This window comes from Clytia hemisphaerica, unplaced genomic scaffold (genome assembly GCF_902728285.1).
Source record: "Clytia hemisphaerica strain Z4C2 unplaced genomic scaffold, Clytia hemisphaerica genome assembly, whole genome shotgun sequence".
NCBI lineage: Eukaryota > Metazoa > Cnidaria > Hydrozoa > Leptothecata > Clytiidae > Clytia > Clytia hemisphaerica.
Window position 1 is genome coordinate 1,576,054 of NW_027104090.1, and position 19,628 is coordinate 1,595,681.

Consider the following 19,628-nt stretch of genomic DNA (forward strand, 5'->3'; position numbering starts at 1 on the left):
GATTCTTCCAGTCGTTTATACAAACTAAATCCCGTATTATTGGTCAGCCCCAGCTGAGCATTCATTTCGCTATTATTCCGCAGCAGAAGCAGAAGCAGGGTCAGAAAAAAAAAAGTGTTTCCCCGATTTCTAAAGTTTTCATCCGATCGGGTTAAGTTTGGTTTCCCGATCTGTGTATTTGCTTTTTTAGGGCAGCGTTCCGGTTGGGATACGCTTTCAATTCATCCAATCGGGCTAAGTTTCCCGATATGTGTCAAAAACAATTCAATATGGCTGCCAAGGCGGTGCTTTTTCGTTCGTTCGGTGTTTATCTCGGTCGTGGCTTCTTCACAAAGATGAAAGACAGATCTGGACTTATTTCGTACTTTCCAGTCTCTTGTTCGTAGTTTTTCTGACTTTCTGCTTGGTTAATTTCTATGTTTTCTAACCTACTGAATGACTGACTTACCGACAGATCGCCACCGGTGGGATTCGAACCCACTAAATGCAAAGTTCCGATGTTTTGAAACCCATTGCCTTATCCACTGCGCCTCGGATTCATGCCAGGATAGAGCTTCTGACGGCTATTTATATTGTACAAACTGCAGACCAGACTGTATTAAGAGAAAATCACAAAAAAGTGCTTGTTTCGAGCTCCAACCCTAACCCTAACTGATAATAACCCAATTCCTAACCAATCTGATACGCAACCACACCCAAACCACACCCATACCCAACCCTACCAGGTCGCCTGCAGGTCCTGACACTATTCCCGCATACCAGATCCGAAAAATAGATACATGTCTTTCGTCTTTATGAAGAAGCCTTCACCGTTTATCTCTTGCCAGCTTTTATTTATGCAATCATTATATCTTGTTGAAGTGGCTTTTAAACTTATAACTAAGGAAGATACAACACTGGAGTTAGATTATAAGGATGCTCTTTTCTATAAAGTATGAAGATTTCAACTTATTTGCTCAAGTTTTTTCCTGAATTGTGAGTTATTTTTTTACCTGCTAGACCTCATTATTTTGTAGCATGAAAACATATTTTTCATTTTGGAATTGAATATAGAATAACCACCAACAATTACTGGAATTTGATGGAATGTATACCGGGTGCGCCACAAAAAAGTTTCTCTCTTTGAAACTAATTTTCTCGAAATCTAAAAATTTTAAAAGAACCATTCCTATTTCATTGGAAAGAAGAAAGATAAACTTAAATTTTGTTGGGTCATTTATTAAATTCGATTCATTAGAACAAAAGTTATACTCGATTGAATGAAAAAGTTACTTTCAGAAAGTGCTCGAAATCGTTAAAAATCGACCTATCAAATTTTTATTTTAAAATTGGCAATCACAATAGCCTTTACATGATTAAGAGCATTTTTCAGTAACTAAACACATAAATTTTGAAACTGAAGGGTTGAAAGGATTTAAAATCTTCATCAAAATCACTTTAATTTACTTTTACCGAAATTTTCCTCAGATTTTTGGTTCTTGACTGGATAAAGTCTATGTAAGACTGGATCTACCTCGAAACCCGTATTTGATGTACTTTTATGAATTTTACCAGATTTTTTGGTCTTTTTCGACGAATTTTTCTTCATTTCATTGAAATTCAACCTTCCTTTATACAAAAAAGGTCATTTAGACAGCTAATTACCATTTTTAATGACTGAAACGAAAATACTGATGTATCGTGTAATTATGCTTCTGTTTGATTTGATAGGTCGATTTTTAACGTTTTTCAGCACTTTCTGAAAGTAACTTTTCTATTCAATTGAGCATAACTTTTGATCTAATGAATCAAATTTAATAAATGACCCATCAAAATTTAAGTCTATCTTTCTGTTTGCCAATGAAATAGGAACGGTTCTTTTAAAATTCTTAGATTTCGAGAAAATTAGTTTCAAAGAGAGAAACTTTTTTGTGGCGCACCCGGTATATATTACAGTTCACAGCTTAATTATCTGATTATTCACAAAAATAATGTTTTCTCGAACTTGGTGTTTTCTTTTGATTTGATAGCTAGACATTTTATATACTTGTTCTTCTGGCTGGACTTGGTGGAGATAATATTGATAAAGCGTAAATGGAAATTGATCAAGTATATTAAAGTACAGCTCCTATGTAAATTTGAGAAAGAACGAAGTTCTTCATCAAATTATTGACGCAAAAATGATTTTTTTCTAGACTTGCGTTTTCACTGGCAGTTAAGTTTGTTTTTTTGGACCGACTTGGAGATAATTATGATAAAGCGTAAATGGAAATTGATCAAGTATATTAAAGTACAGCTTCTATGTAAATTTGAGAAAGAACGAAGTTCTTCATCAAATTATTGACGCAAAAATGATTTTTTTCTAGACTTGCGTTTTTCACTGGCAGTTACGTTTGTTTTTTTGGACCGTACTGGACCGACTGTAAATATTGCACTTTTAAGCATATTTAGGCTCAGATTAGGGAAAATACAGTACAATAATTACAGTCTTTCTGGGACGACACCGGGTATGCTAAACATAAAACTTTAAATTTGAATAAATTTTAAATAGTATTTTGGGTGTCGGTGTAAACCTTATTTTGAATTTTTCATTGCTTATTATAAAAAACATGTAGTTTTAAGCTAAACTATTTCTCTGGAGTTAAGATGAATAAGAATGACACCATTTTAACTTTTACTGATTTACAGCATCTTCGTTTTTGAAACTTTTTTGATTTTTTGTCCAGCTTGACTTTTATTTTCTTGAATCTGTTGTTGATGTAGCCTTTTGTTGCTGTTCATCTGTATATCTAATTTTTATTATCTAAATATTTATCCCATAATCGAATAATTATTCTGTCATACAGATTGTAACATGGCATATTTTCGTTAATCCATATTGTATACAAACGTAAATTTGATGATTTTTTTACTCTCGTTTTAGTAATTCATATCAATTTTTAACAACATATCTTTCTAATCATATTAAGCAATTTAGGCTGACCTTCCAGCGCAGCTGGTTTATTATTATTAGTATTGGTATCATTAGTATTATACGCATTATAAACGACTCCAGTCTATAGAAAGTTAGAATTTCAGACTAGTAGTTGGTGAGATTCAATTTTGCTGAGACAGCACTTTTTGTGATTTTCAAGTAATTACTTCTCGTTGACTATTGGCCTGCCACATTTATGCAATTCTACTAAAATAAAAAATCTGTGAGATAAATTTGATGAAGTAAATGTTGGCTTATTTTCGAAACTGTATATAAACTGCGAGTAACTTTTTGAGTCAAATAAATAATTGTAATAACGTAATAACAGTAAAATACTGAAAATAAAATCTTTTAAAAAACTATTCATAATTGTAATAAATTAAAACAAATTTAATCATATATTCACAATGACGTTCATTTCGGTGATAAGCAGAATCTGGAAATATTTCTCCAGTATCGATATCCTAAAATAAATTTTTCACAGCTCCTTTTTACATGCCTCAGGTCTCATTGTAGTAGTCATGCGGAGCCTTAACCGTTTTTATACAAATCTACTAGTATGTCCGTTATCAGGTGGTATGGCAATACATATTTTTCAGTGTCTGATGGTGATTCGACACACTGAAGGAGTAAGTGATCGCCAGAATCATAAAAGTTTCATCTGAAGCACATTATAAGTTTTCTTGGTGGATACACCCTGACTTGTTTTTCATTTGTGTTCCAGGTCCAACTATTGGACTTTTCCAACCTGGACATTTTCACAACATTGTGTGATCCAATAGACGATATCGGATTTAGATAAATGCAATGCATTCTGGTTTCTAGGGACTCTCATAAGGAATTATAATAGATCAATTATAATAGATTATAATTCCTTTGAGAGTCCCTAGAAACCAGAATGCATTGCATTTATCTAAATCCGATATCGTCTATTATTGCTGATATACAACATGAAAGGACCCTGGATCTCTTTAAATCTTCTCCAACTTTGAAATCTCAAACGGCGACAGCTTGGGATAAATCACTCGGGAAGGAGCTGGTGGGAGACTTTAACGGTATATCTCTCGCATTCTCCGTCAGAAGAATCTTTCGTTTATTCGCTTTCCGCCATGCTTTCCAATATTCTGAAGTGTATAGAATAATCGTCAGTGCGATCGAACCTGTTAGAAACCATATCAACCCTAAGGACAGTCCTATCAGTGTAACTATGGTAACCATGGGTGTTAATGCTGACGCCATTATAGATACGTATACGGCACCGAGAAATTGGAAGATTAGAGTGACGTAGAAAGCGACGGTTAGGATGAGAAGGAAGACGTCGTGTTTCTTCATTGATGGAAAGTTCAACTGGAATATATAATAAAACAAATAGAGATTTTGATATCTTCGGAAAGGTAACAGCTATAGATAAGCTTCGATATTTCGCATGGATGTCTCAGTTATCTAGCGATTTAAGATAATTCTCTCTATTGTTTTTACATCGTCACGGTCGACTAGGTTATAATATGAATCGAAAGGAAGTTTTCCAGGAACTTTTGAATTCTGGCGTTGACAATGATGTAAAAGAGTGTACTCTTGAGTTATCTGAAGATTGAGCTGCCTAAAGACCAAAAAGGCATGAAACTGCCAGAAGCAGAATAAAAAAGTGTCTTTTTTTTATCATCATCATCCTTCCTTCGACCGTTAGGTCGGAAATACCGAGTATCTCTCTCTCCACAGCTCACGGTCTGACATAACTGTTTTCAGTTCTTCTAACTCGAGCCCTGTTTCCCGCCTCAAATTGAGGCTTTTTTTTATAAATTGAACAAAAACCTACAAACAAGAACCTCAGCGGTGACTATAGCCAACCAAATCCTCATGTAGACTGAATATATCATAACTTACCGAACAAAGAGGGCGGTGCACCCATTTTGTGCGATAATGCATTTTACAGACTTCGCAATGATCCAAATTCCGCAGTGTCAACCATTTCTCCAAACAGCTCTGGTGGACGAACTTCGAAGTTCCACAACAATGACATGGTGAAATCAAAGGTTCATTGTTGATAGTGTCATTGGTTAAGCAGTATCTACATTTTACGCCTTCTGATACCACTGTCGCTGTATCGTCTGCGATGGAGAGGATAGTGTTATGATTGTGGATATCTGCATTTTGCATACCTGGCTTAAATGCATTCTCAGGGATATTGACAATAATAAAATGTTCATTTTCATCAGTTGTGCTACTTTTCGTGTATTTATTTGGGATACTTTGGTCAGTAGGTATTGATCTAGAGCGGCACTTTTTCGGTGTCGAGGTCACATTACGTTCTGCGACATCTACAGATCGAGATTTTTTGACACGTGGTTTGTGAGTTGCACAACTTCTGATAGAGCTTTCCCGATCCGTCTCTTCGTCCTCTTGTCTTTGTGCCTCATTATTGCTGATGACGTCAGGTAGATGTTTTCCTTTGTTTTGTATCAAGACATCTGGTCTTGTTGAGGTGCTGGTGAAATGGAATAATAACATTTGGAAAGTATTCTTAATATGTTCTTCCTATCTAGGTCTATCCTAGTTCTGTTATTGGATTCTTATATACTTCATCAAAGTTTTCCAAAGAATTATTCAGAAATCAAGAAAAAATAATTCACAGATTCTGTCGTATCTCTGGATACAAGTGAAGATTAAGTTATCGAAAGGATGAAAATCCCCTGTAGCCAGACGTAGAGGAAATTAAGGACGAGAAATGTTTACTTGATAATTGTTGTCGACATGTCTGATTCCTCGTCTGCCGTAACTAAAGGACTTGTTTCCCATTCAATTGGTGACGTCATCGTCATTCGTGGGTCCCATTCCTTTTGAGGTGGAACACGTGGTATGGACATGATGTGTAAGGCCCCATCCTCACTACTCTTGGATGTGGTCATTTTTAGTGAGTTTTTACGGCTGTGATATTCTGGAGGCGGTTGGTTTTGCAAGGAGTGCTTATACACATCGTATTTCCTGAAGTAATGAAATTAAACGAAATGATTAAACTGCTGTAATAATTATAGTGCTTTGATACATCGTTGCTACGGCATTCAAAAATCTTCCCAAAAAGAGAAAACAATTCCAGTGGAGGGAAATCCTAAAGCTTTCAAATTATCGATTATTCACCACTTTACTGTAGACTAACTAAAGTGAAAGAACAGAACAGAACTAGCTTTTTTGGTTTCCTTTCATTGCAATGTAACATATTCAGAGGTTTTTTCGACCGACATGTTTCTCATATCGAAAGATGTTCTCAATCCCTCACAAATATTTTCATAAAGTTATATTGTTGCTATATTATGGAGCTTTGCATGAAATAAAGCCCCGTGAAGAAGTCTTAAAAGAGCTCAACAGTTTATCAAAAAGTTTTAAAAAACCCTGATAACCATCAACCCCTCACTTTTCGCTTTTCAATTATTGATCTATGGTTCTCAGTCTCTCACGTTCAGAAATATAAAACCTATCATATATTTCTTCCTTCTTCATTCCCCTTTTGAACATAATGGGTTGCTTAGATCATCAAAAAAGTTTTTGAAAATGCTTTACTACTCAAAAAAATTTCCTTATTGTTTTTGGTACGATAATCCTCTTAAATCGAAAAGGTGATCAAACTTTCAGGCGAAACTTTTCAAACAGGAAAAATAATTTTAAAGAGAAAATGAAGATGAACTAAAAACCAGGCAAAAAAATGAAGAAAATCTCATCAAAAAATAATTTCTGGATACGCCTCTCTTCTACAGTTTTGTGACATTTTTACGGTTTCGTGAATTCATAAAAACGCAAAAGAATGGGCAGAACACTTTAGAATATCGAGCCTCGGAAATTCCAAAAAAGTCTTGTTGATATAACTCAAACTAAGCGAACTAATAAACAAAAAACTATTTAGATAACGCAAATAACTTCTAAGAACATAATAAGATCAATTCGATTTTCAAAGTGCTAAAATATAACAAAAGAGCCTCAAAAAAGGCCTATGCACATAGACAGACCCTTTCAAACATATACTTGACTACACTCAGCCCAAGCCAAACAGTTGGACGAGAGAATTGATATCACACAATTTTGATAAACCTGCTTTTTAAATGTGATATAATCAGTTATGGTAAGTCTTAACCCGGAGCTCAGCCATGGCTTTAAAGCTCTTTTTAAGGAAATAAAGAAAAAAATAAAGTGACAAATAGTAAAAAACGGTGCAACAAATTAGGATGATGTCATCATTGCGATGAGTTAGACATTGAAGTGTTAGTGTCATCTAACGTCTAAAATCTTTTTCTTTCTTGGTTTTGTCACATCAAAAGTAAATTCTGCCTCCGAAAGTGGAGCCTTTTTCAACAGCTTCAGATATATAATAAGCCAACGTACTTAGTGTACGAAGTGTTCAAGAGTTTTTGTCCTATATTTTGGTTTCCCAAGGTAAACTCGAACCTAGTGTCTTGTCGTTGTACATTTCCCCTTAAACCTAAATTTTTACATTGAAAATCACTCACATTTTGTTAAGAATGGCCAAGACTTTGTTCCTAGATGGATATTCCTTGGCTGTTACCTCTTTCAAAGATTCGTCTGATATAATCCGTTAGAGATATAGCACCATAAAAGATATGCATCCAATATATCAATCAAATGAAGGGCTTTGAGTAATATTTATTTATTTTCGGCAAGTAATACTCAGAACTGTCAATTGGCGACTGCAGTTTTTACAAAACTCGCTTTGTATTGGCTTAAATTTGAACTCTCTCTCTACGTCAAAAGTCAGAAGTTTGAACCTTGCAAAAATGTTCAGTTGATGTAATTTTTCTCCTACATACAAAAGAGACTTGTAATACCACTACAACCTGTCAAAATAGTGCTTCCGATGATTTGGCACATATCTCAGACAAAAACAACAAGTATCTCTCACCTCTCATAAAATGAAACTCTACTACCTTACACTTATAAAATGGTCAATCATTGATAGAGAGAGCTATGAGTGGATATTTGATTGTCATCTTCATCATATTAACGTCTGGAATTCGTTCAAGGATCTAATTGTGCACTACGAGGAGAATCTCGTGTCTTAAAGAATCCAGGGTCCAAAAGAAATCAGCGCATTTTTCTTTAGCTTAGTTAATGCGAATTTGATTTGCTATAGATAGGTATGTCAAAATAAAAGCTGGTAAAAAAAAACTTTTCAAAGGTGTGAAAGCAATCAATATAGAATGGCTCGCCCCGGAGACAATTTTGCAAAAATATTGATAAAATGTCAAGATAACTGCCCACCCTCTTTTTCTCTCCCTCCCTCTCCAAAGCAAATATTGCAAGCTAATGGTGCAGAAATTATGAAATCTGCAATCGGAGGTTGAAAAAAATAGTATCATATGGTGCTTTTTAGACTTTGTATGAACGATCTCCAATCTCGGTCGAAATGATTATCAAAGTTTTCTATGAAATCTATGCATCTTTTAGACCATAGTCGCGCGGTCAGGCGCGTGCTTCTTTATTATTTAATGTAACACCCTAAACTCGATCCAATCCTTTTTTTACACTTTTTTCTATTGTCTGTAGGTGAAAAAGAACGGTTTTAGGGTGGTAAAACTGGCAAAAAAATGCCCGCGCGGCAATTGGCGGCTACGGTCGAAAAGGTGTATTCTATCGCTCTGGTGTTGATCACGAGTCGAAAATGAATAACAAAATCGTGAAAATAGAAGCGTCTGAGATGTTCACTGAAACATTTATAGTACAGGCTGTTCATAATAAATTACACGCAAATCTATTCGTAGATCATTTTCAATCAACAGACCCCGCCTGCTGTGGTTTTTACACGGTTTTGTCTGACGATTTGAAAGGATTTTCAAAAAGAATAGTTGTTGATTGATCACCCTTTTGGAATGAAACAAATCTCATTCATTAGATATTCCAACAAAAATAATTCCTGCGTTAAACTGGTAACAGTGCAACAACACTGGATGCTTGATTTGAACTCACCGATAATGGATAATGTCTTACAGGAGATCAAAAAAGAAAAGGGTTTTCGATCAAGTTGAAGAAACCTACGATAAATAAGCTATTTAGAATTTAAATAGTTGAACCTTTTTACTGCAACTTCCCCTTTTTCGACCATCGACAGTCATAATTTTAAACTTTTTGTAAAGGTCAAATTTCAAAAACTCCAGTTCACACACCAGGCACCTCGTAAACCCGATTACTTTCAAATTTGAGCAGGGGTAGTATTTCTATTGCTATTATTCCCTCTGTTAGCTTCAAATATGGTATGGGAAGTTTTTCAGAAAATCTTACTGGTCTACAATGACAATGTTCTTTTTCTTTATTTCCAGGAAATCAGATGACGGTGATGATACGGTGGCTTATTTGGGTAAGTTGCTGACTTGCCTCTTGAAAACACTAAAATCATAGCATTCCAATTCTTTGCATATATTTACCTTTTTTGTTTTGGTGTCAGTTCAAACACTTTCAGTATGCCCCAGTCCACCACAAAGTACGTTTCAAAAGGTCCTTGCATCTGAGCACCAGACATCTCAATCAAACTGACCAAATCCTCTCCTCTCTTCCTTCAGTTTCTCCCCGATGATAACAATCTCAAATATATTTCATACGTTTGTGTGAGAAATTCTCGCCTTCTATATAAAAGTCTGAGTGCAGACGTCAGCTCACGGTTTTCATCATGATATAGGACGAACGAGAGAAAATTTGCGGTGTGATTTTTTTAACATACACAATATATCGATTTCTATCTTTGAAGGAGCGATAGGTCATCCGTTACGTAAAATTGTCATCAAAGAAAATCTCTACAATGCAGGATCTTCTCCCCAGTGAGCACTAGATACCAACATTTCCATTCAACCAAGTATCGAATCAGGAATCATCAAAAACTTCTCCTTCTCCTCTTCAAAAAATACAAAAAAAGTCTCGTTTTCTATTCCTTGTATATTCAAACTTTTGATAACCCACCCTCCGATTTTTTCTTTTTGTTGAATATTTTTTTTCAAAAGTTTTGGCTGACCTTGAACTCTGGTTGTTTGATACAACTTTCTGATATATCCCCTGAGCAGCACGTACAAACTTCCCAACCAACATCAGAAAAATATGATTATGTGAAAGAAAAAGCATCAGCTTCAAAACTACATAAACTTCAAATGCAACTATCCCTTAAAGATATTCATTAATTGCCCTAGTAAATAACCTGAGTCTTTGCTCGTATTTGTGATCTGAATGAGAAAAAGTTTTGAGCAATTTTTACAACACTCACATATTTAAAGTTTTTCTTTCCTTTGTATTAATAGAGTTATCTTACAATTTTGCCAATAAATTTATCCTAACTAGACCATCATAGCTGAAGCCAAAAATTATCTTGGTAGTCTCAGATTCCTTACCCAGTCGGCAGTTGAAATCGATCTATTTATTTAATGCAACCTTTTGGTTCTGTTGACAGTTTGTAAAGCTGTCATTGAGAGATTATCCCTGTCTATTTTGTTTTGACAAATTGTCTGGCCTATCGTTCTTCAAACTGAAACCCCATTCCTCCGAAGTTTTTTAGTAACTTGGTTGGAGTATACCCTCATTGAGGCTAAACCCAAATGATCATGACCCAAAATGTTCATACAGCCCTGTCTCGCACGCAGTAATGTTACCAATTTCCAATAAAGTTCTCACAAGCCACTAGATTATTTAAAGTTGATACATGTTATAATTATATACTGTTAGAAAGATGGTTACAATACGCTTGCGTAAATAGCACACTACTCTTAAAACATTCCGCAGAAGAACGACGAATGACCCCTTCCTATGTATTTTATTTTGGCAAACCATTTGTTCCAGAGAAAAGGGAGTTGGGTTTATTGACTTCTTCCCGCTTCTTCCTCAAGCCCTTTTAGACCAATTAATTTCTCATTTGACCTCCTTCCTAATACAGTTAAAACCTTTGTTATGTAACAAATTTAATGAAATCTAACCCCCTTGCGAATGGTTGATGTTTCGCAGTTCATAAAAGTATTTTCAAATCTATCTTGACCTTTTTTTAAACTTCTGTGGAGAAAATAATACTTTTTACTCACTCTTCAAAGGATTATAGACACCCATGTATCAAAGTTATATCCCCTTTCCAAGAAGATGCTTCTGGACACAAATCGTTTTGACGTTCATCTAACGTTACGGTTGTTAAAACGATGTTGCGTGCCAGTTTGATTACTGAAAGGAAACCTATTCCCAATAAAATCAATTGTCAAAAGATCCTTGAGCTATAACGTTTAAATCAGAGACGTCTTTAACAAATAACGAATACAATCGTATTCAGTATATACATTCTAATCAAACCCCGGGGTATAAATTTCCCAAAGTATCAATGAGACAGGGGTATTCACTTAAATGACATCACCTTTTCTTTTGTTTGATCAGGTTCTTTTTGTGTCGTTTACATTTTTTGCAGTTGTCAGCATATTTGATTTCAATAGGACCTCCGCCATTTTTCTTCCAATCTTTATAGACACGTTGATCGGTGGAGATTTTCAAATGGTATCTCGATTTGCAATTCACCTCCATCGTTGGTCTTCTGCACTGGATATTGTTTTCGTTATTGTGTATTAGTCTTGTATGATTTATTTATCACTGAAAATAGAGAAATTATTTGTCTAACTTCTTAAATTTTACACCCCTTTCTGTTTCACAGACCTGTCGTGACCCCCACCCCACTGGAAAATTTGGCCAAAATTGAGTCCAAGGTGTGAAAAATATCCTAAAATTGGTCTTTGATTTCATCCCCATTTGAAATTAAAGGTAAAAGGTTGCACTCGAACAGATACCCTACTGGATTTTTTGAGCTTGGAACAATAGAGGTTCTATCCCCATTGGGATTTCGGTAGAAATTTCCACCGGGGATGTGAGACAGGACTGTATTTTTCTAACGAATTTCAGAATAATTCACTAACCAGGAGTCAGGCAAGTCTGTTTAAAAAGAATTCAATCAAATTTCACCAAAATACCTCAAGTGGATTTATTTTTGCGGGGATTTGTCAAATTTATACGAATTCGCTAAATTAGATCCCCGTCAAATTTACCAAAAAAGTAATCGTATAAAAAAATCATTCCAATTATATTTCATAGCAATTTCATGCATCTTAGTAACTTTAGAATAAATCTCCGTGAAGTTTTATGAAATTTATCATTCGCCAAATTAAATCCACGCTAAAATTTTTTGCATTTTCTCCTCTCTAAGTAACTTAATCAACTTACTAAGATATTCAGGTCATTTGACACAAATTCAACAGAATTCACAATCATTTATAGCATTCAAACATACAGCTGATACCAGGGGTCTAGATAATAACCAGTAGCACCAATACACAACATTTAGCAAATGACGCATAATTTTTCGTCTTATTTTTTGTGAGTTTCTTCGGTTACTTTCTAATCAGAAAGTTTTATTTTTGCTTCTTTTTTTTAATCCCATTCTATTGTTGCTTTTATCTATTTTGAATTTTTATTTGATCGAAAAAGAAGAAAAAAAGATATCAAAAATGATGTTGGGATTTTAGAATTTCATTGTGTTCAGTATTTTAGGATTTTTTAGGCTCCCTTTTTATCATTAGTACGGATATGAAACAATCTTTTGTTATCTTTTTCATGTTTTCGAATAACCACTGCATGTGTCTCAAACAGTAACACGAAGAAAAGAAGAATTTTTTGAAAGAAAAAACACTACTGCAAATTTATTCCTAAACATAAGACGTGTTAAAACAATAACTCCATTGTTCCAAAACAATAGCTTTATAGAATAAATCTTTTGTTACATTTAATAAGCATAAGAAAGTTAAAAATGTTCTTATGAAAAAAAATTCGATCCTTCATTACTCAAATTGAACAAAAACATGTACTTCTAATAATCCAATAATAAGCCCTTATTTGCTTTCTTGTGTTCCACATTTTAAACCCCTTTTTACCTTTTTAGCCTTAGTTTAAAGGTAGAATGAAGAATATAAATAGTGAGCAAAAAACACGTTTTTCAAAGTGTGGTCAAATTCACTTCATCCAAAAATGAATTGAATGAAAGATTAACCTTTGGCGACAGATCAATTTAAGAACTTAAATAAAAACTCCCAAGACAAGTGTGGTAGAAAAATGGTTTTTTATGCTGAATACACGCTTTTTTATAAGAATATTTATGGTGAAATTTGCAAAAGAATTAAGAATATGGTAAGAATACCACCATCAAGGAAATTTTGCAGCTGAACCTAAGAATGCCATTTTTAGAGCATTTTGCCATTCCCCAGCAATGCTAAAAGGTTCCACAAAAATGCCAAATTTTAGCTTGAGGTGGGTATTACATGCTCGATTTTGATCCAAACCTAAGAATACCTAAAGAATATTTCAGGATGATTTTCCAACCCGGTGAAAATTTGAGACAATAAATGAACGAAAGAAAATTAGTTAGACCGAGTTTGACCAAATCCAAAATTCATATTGCTGATTGAAGGAAATAAAAATTCGATCTTGATTAACTCAGAAAAGACGAAAAAACGAGAGATGATTATCACTAACACTAAATCCTTTCGAAATCTTTTCTTTTAAATTTTAGTACGTTTAAATATTTCGTTCTTCAGGAGAAACCACCTTAGGAAAAGCAAATTCATATGTGCATGCATTATGGCTGTTGAGAAATTATCCCCTCAAGAATCGAATCACAAAACTACTTTTTCGGATTAAATGCGACCTACCCTATCACAGGAAAAAATTAGCAGATCACAAGTTTGTGAAACGTCGTTTCCGGCCCTTAAAAATCGGATTTCAAAATTTAGTTTGTGAAATAAAGTTTGGGATATTGTGAACATTGGGTTTTCTTATTTCACATTGAAGTTTTCTTTTCACAAGGTCATCGTGAATTTGATTTTCACAATGATAGATCTAATTTTCACAATGTTTAAAAAGATAGGTTGTAAAGTTCCATTTCACAAGTTTGTTAATTGTATACGTCATAACTTGGGATATTGACAATCACAAGGTAAAATAGCATATGAACTAACTGTTCTGATACCAAGTTTGGGAATATCAATTTCCGACCCCAAAGACATTCTCTTTAGTCTGATTTGGGATTTCTCAAATCCTGGGTATTTTTTAGTTAAAAAGATTTATTTTCACAAGCTTAAGAAAAATAGGTTGTAAAAACCCATTTCACAAGTTTGTTAATTGTATACGTCATAACTTGGGATATTGACAATCACAATGTAAATTAGCATAGGAACTAACTATTCGGATACCAAGTTTGGAAAAGTCAATTTCCGACCCCAAAGACATTTTCTTTGGTCTGATTTGGGATTACTCAAATCCTGGGTATGTTTTATTCTTTGCTATGACAAATTTGTGAATTTAGTCTTTGCAATGTAAAAATTGTTTTCACAAGTTTCAAAAATAAGCTTGTTAAATTCCATTTCACAAGGTTAAGTTATGTGGTTACCATAGATTGGGATATTGAAAATAACGATGCAAAATAACATGGATTCACTAATTAGACAGCCGATTCGGAAAGATTCATTTCTGTATCTCTCCTATAGCCTAATTTGGGATTTTGTGAATCCCGAATGTTTTATGATCTAACTTTTACAATGAAAAAAATATACATATGTACAATGACGAAAAATGACAAAAATGAAGAAGTAACTTAGTAAATAACTTAGTAAATGCAATTACTAGAGTTTGAACTCGTGCAAAATTCCAAAAACGTAAAAAAAAGAGTAATTAAAACATCCATAAAGCCATCATTAGTTTTGTTCTCAGCATGTAAGGCAAAGATAATTATTCTAATGTTACATTAATAAAATCAAGCAATCTGAATGTGTGAAATGGTTTGGTTTTAAGTGCAGCTTTGGTTTAGGGTCAGACTTTGAAATAGTATGTTTTTGATATAAAAAATACAGTAAAACTGTATTGAAATAATGTGTATTTTTGATACCGAAACATTACGTCATTACTCAAAAGAGTATACTCTTAAAAGTAATGAACAGCGTTAAGATCTGGCGGGAGGTATTCCTTCGGGAACCGTAAAGACAGCCATCGACGAACACGTAGCCCAGCTGGATTTCAACCTGCTACGTGAAGACTGACCGTGAGTGCTTAACCGACCGAGGGCAAGTGAAGTTGAAAACTTGCTTAAATGACTTGCTGTGAAGGAAAAAACACGGTCAACCTCCACCTCGCACGTGACTTGTTTTTCGTCACGTTCAAGCGTTTACCTGTTAGTTTTCAAGTATACTTGGCTAACCAGAATCCTAACTTAATAAAACTCGGTTTAAAAAATGCTGACCAAAAGTAGCATAAAGCCCTTTCGAAAAATTCCTCGTAAATTGTCATAAGTACATTGACTTGAAGTGATAATCGTAATATCCATAATCAAAAGAACAAATGAATAAGGTGGACTAAAGTCACAGCTCAAACGACTCAATATCGATCATTGGAATTCCACCAGAATCTCTACGATAAAGAGGGATATTACGACTATCCAAAATTTTATCATACAAAAAGAAACTGCTAAAACCAAACACACCCTACTAAAGAAATCCCAAAAAATAAAGATAAAACGAGACTTCACCGATGAAAATTGACGTATTTACAAAACTCCATGGTGAAATTCAAAGGACGTCATTAGCTTAGTCGGCAGTACGGTTTTGATCTATTGTCCATTGATACACTGCGAAAATCCAAATATTCCAAATAATTTTCCTGGAGAGCTTGATCGACCAGTTTAACGTTCGTTACTGAAATTGAACCGATGAAGACGACAACTGGATTGTTACTTCCATAACATAGGATTTCGCCACCTTCCAAACTAGGTACAAGCTGTGAAAAGTAGAAAAAGTAATGAGTTTTGGTACAACAGTCCAGTCTTTGTGGCTCAAGCAGAGTCCAGTATACTACGACTACGTAGTCGTTCGAGTTATGGGGCGTTCAAGTTTTAGAGAAGAAAAACAACCTAAGATTTTCTCAAAGGAACGAGAAAAACTGTTCGAGTGATACATTGTGAGACATCAGGAGACATTCGAGTTATGGAGAGTCGACCTGGTCGACTGTAGTAGTATACTAGAACTAATGAATACGAGAAAAGACACTCAGTTTGAAATCAGCCGGCGAGGCGACCTTTTTTTCCGTTGTGTTTTGAGATTATGTTTCAGCTAGAAATTTTGATCTGTTCTGATAAGATCTTCGAAAATTAATCAGCTAGAAATAATGGTGTGTTCTGACGAGACAGGGGTATAACCAAGGTCATCAAACGTGTTCTTGTGGTCTTGGTAACCCTAGAAAGCTTCAGAACACATCTTTTAAGTAGTCAGGGGGTATAATATAGATAAAATTTATGTGATCTTGTTGCCTGGTAACCCTAGAAAGTTTCAGAACACATCTTTCGTGGAAAAAATTAAATATCTTACAAGTATATCAAAAAGTTTAGGGAAGACAAATAGTGCGATAAAGGTTTTCTAGAAATCAGAACACATCATTTGTATAAGAAAATCGAAGTTCATAACATGTGGTCTCCTAGAAGATAAGAACACATATTTCTAAAAAAACTCTCCGCCGGCTGCATATAAGTGACAGAATACTCTCAGGTGCCAAATAAACGGGGGGGGGGGGGGGGGGTTCGAATAAACGGGGGGGTGTAAAATTTTCGAAATTTTAATAAACGGGGGGTCCTAATTGCTGGGGGGAGGTTGGAAATTGTACTTCTGAAAACCCAAAAATAAGGTTAATATAGGCTAAAATCAGGCTTTTTGGAGCAAAATAAGGGGACTTCTTTTTGCCAACTGAAAATATTCTCAAAAATCAATAAAACGGGGGGGGGGGGTCCTAATAAGGTCCGGGGTGGTTGGAAAATTTTCGAAAAATTAACAAGCGGGGGGGGGGGGGCCGTTTATTTGGCACCTAAGAGTAGCCCACCAACCTATACTATTTTCAGCTACAAAACAATAAAATAATTGGATCTGTTTGATAAATTACAAGTTGACTTACTTTGTTGAGTTGAAGTGTTGCTTTTTGATAGCCAGCAGTATCTTGCACTTTATTTCTTGCTTGATTCCTCGATATTTTTTAAGTTTTGAAAGAAAACGAATTTTCGCGCTATCAAAAATACAACTGTAAAACTATGAAAAAGTCTTCCATATAAGGAAATTTGCAAACATGGAATAACGGACAAAATCAACGCGAAAGAAATCAAATTTTTCTCTTCAATACTTATATGTGTGGGAAAGGTGTAGGGGTGTGAAAAATACTTGTGTGTGATTTACACATTTCTATTGCAAAGGAAACAATGGAAAGACAAATTAAACATCACAAGAAATATAAACTTCTTTATCGGTAAGTTTTATTACTTTGATTTCAATTTTATGGATTTTAAAATTAAAAAATAAATTTTTCCATACCAAATTTGATAGCAAAATTTCATTTCATAAGATTTTTATAACAAAAATATATGAAGAGAGAAATTTTCGATTACGTAATGAAAATCTACTCCAATCAGCTTTTAAGATTCAAAATGAATTTGTCCAATCAGCTTTCATTGCTAGATTTTCAAATTCTGTTCATTATTCGTTGATATTTTTTTTCAATACAATATTTTTGTTAGTCTGTTGTCTTATATATTTTTAGTTGAGCGGGGTAACAGCATGGAGGGGAGTTTTTTTTGATAGAATAAATTTGAAATAAGTTTCATTTTTACCATTAATTTTTATTTTGCTCTTTAGATTAGATAATATTACCGTAAAAAATTTAGCAAAATACTATTATGGAAATAAAGAAAGACTCCAAAACGACATCATTGGCTCGCAATATCTTGGTTGGAAAAAGAAATTTAGTTGTATCGATATTCTTAGTTCCTTGATGAGAATTATACAAACTACTAGCTAATTATCAAATTACTAGCTAATGTTATTGACTGAAGACAATGTAAAAATCGACAAGATGACTGAGATGACGTAGTGAACCACCGACTTACAGAGAAAGCTGTGCTTGAAAATTGCAAAAAATCCAGATGAACTGACTGACCACTGACTGACAAACACAATGGAGAATGGAAGTTATGTCAGTTGCTGAACGATCAAACGATACTGAACTACAGGAGCTATTCATGGATTCATCTTTTCCTAAAGGTTCTCTGTGGATGTCATTAGATATTTTAAATCTATGTAAACACGTAAAACACGTTAATGGTTGGGATATATTTTCTGGACATGTATTAAAATTGCTCAAGTACTGTATTTGTTACTTTATTTTAATAAAATCGTTCTTCAATATAATTGTATTTTAGATATTATAGAAACAAGCAAGAAACCTATATTCACATTGCATTTCAAACGTGCTTTAATAGAACCCAGATCCATTTTCGACCATTTCCTAATTTAGCCAGTTTAAGGACAATTTTGGACAAGCTAATAGTTCTACATTGGGAAGTGCTTTTTTACAAAGTTTGGGAAGAGTAAAATCTAGAACCATTTTCGACCATTCCCTAATTTAAACAGTTTCAGGGCAAGTTTGAATAAGCTAAGTTCTGCATTGGGAAGTGCTTTTTTACAAAGTTTGGGAAAAGTAATATCTAGATCCATTTTCGACCATTCCTTAATTCAAACAGTTTCAGGACAAGTTTGGATAAGCTAAGTTCTTCATTGGGAAGTGCTTTTATACAAGGTTTGGGAAATGTTAAATCCAGATCCATTTTCGACCATACCCTAATTCAAACACAATTCCAAATATGGGAGAAAACGTAATATTTTATTGGGAAATGATGTTTCACAAAGTTTGGCAAACGTAACATCTGGACCCGTTTTTGCTGGTTCCCAGCGTCAATCTAGGCTAACGAAAGGTCTGGACAAAAATAAATCGGTTAGGTTTTTGTCATTTTTGGATTGTGAAACTGTGACTCGCAAGCTCCAGAAATTGAAATTCCCAACCAGGGTATCCGAATATCCGCATCCAGATTTAAAGTTTGTGAAATTGCATTTGACAACCTTGTGAAGAGTTGCAGGATCCCAACCTTGTGATTAGTTTGGGAAACCCACCTATTCCCAAATCTGGAAACGACATTTCACAAAGCTTGTGATCTATTAATTTTTTCCTGTGTATATTGCACTACTTGACAGGTGGCCATTACAGTAAGTCTTCGTGAGATCGAAAAAATTAGCAAAATTTCAGAGAGAGACGGGTATTTTATTGTGGACAGAAGACTTCAATTCCTTTACTACTTCATTGGATCCCTGACACTCAACCAGTAACCTATTCAATCGCCAGCATAGCAAGAAAAAATCAAAAGAAATCCTCATGACTTTCTACTAGTAGGTGAAAAGCTGCAATCCATCATAAATAACTTCCATCATGAACTGTTAATTTTTTTTGCACCCAAAAAGTTACAATGATTTTGTTGTGCATTTTTTCAAACTTTCTTCATCCAATTTCTTATTTCTTTCTTCAAAATTATTTTTCGAATTCGAAACACCGTGAACATGATAAGTCATAATTTCCCTAACGCGCCAAATCAAACATCAGCTTTACTATCTTTTCATAAAATAGTGAAAAATTATTTGCTTTTCTTTGTTTCATAGTCCTAATATTTTATGTATTTAATTCTTCTTTCTAATATTTGAATATTTTATTTTCTCAGAATGAGTCACTGTTTTCGGACATGTTATCTTCATCTGCTCCA

At 34.3% G+C, this 19,628-nt stretch overlaps 1 protein-coding gene and 1 long non-coding RNA gene across 3 annotated transcripts in view; both read right to left on the reverse strand.

Annotated features, from left to right (window-relative positions):
• The window catches only part of LOC136812806 (uncharacterized), an 88,080-nt gene that overhangs the window by 52,765 nt on the left and 15,687 nt on the right, over window positions 1–19,628 (reverse strand). The gene's annotated exons all lie outside the window — the stretch shown is intronic.
• LOC136812803 (E3 ubiquitin-protein ligase MARCHF1-like) lies at window positions 3,891–11,494 on the reverse strand. Of its 2 annotated transcripts, none has more exons than XM_067069327.1 (4): window positions 11,331–11,494; window positions 5,687–5,935; window positions 4,838–5,438; window positions 3,891–4,300 (listed from the first exon to the last, which is right to left on the reverse strand). In XM_067069327.1, exons 1-4 carry the CDS (start codon window positions 11,492–11,494, stop codon window positions 3,950–3,952), a joined length of 1,365 nt encoding a protein of 454 aa, XP_066925428.1. In that variant the 3' UTR covers window positions 3,891–3,949. The 2 variants fall into 2 exon arrangements, with proteins under 2 accessions (XP_066925428.1, XP_066925429.1); XM_067069328.1 differs by lacking the exon at window positions 11,331–11,494 and adding an exon at window positions 9,379–9,492.

Coding starts and splice junctions, on each gene's coding strand:
- LOC136812803 (XM_067069327.1), bottom strand. CDS start 11,494: ATGGAGGTGAATTGCAAATCGAGATACCATTTGAAAATCTCCACCGAT. Junction 5,439..5,686: donor ATGTCGACAACAATTATCAA/GTAAACATTTCT, acceptor CCATTTCACCAG/CACCTCAACAAGACCAGATG. Junction 4,301..4,837: donor TGCACCGCCCTCTTTGTTCG/GTAAGTTATGAT, acceptor TATATATTCCAG/TTGAACTTTCCATCAATGAA.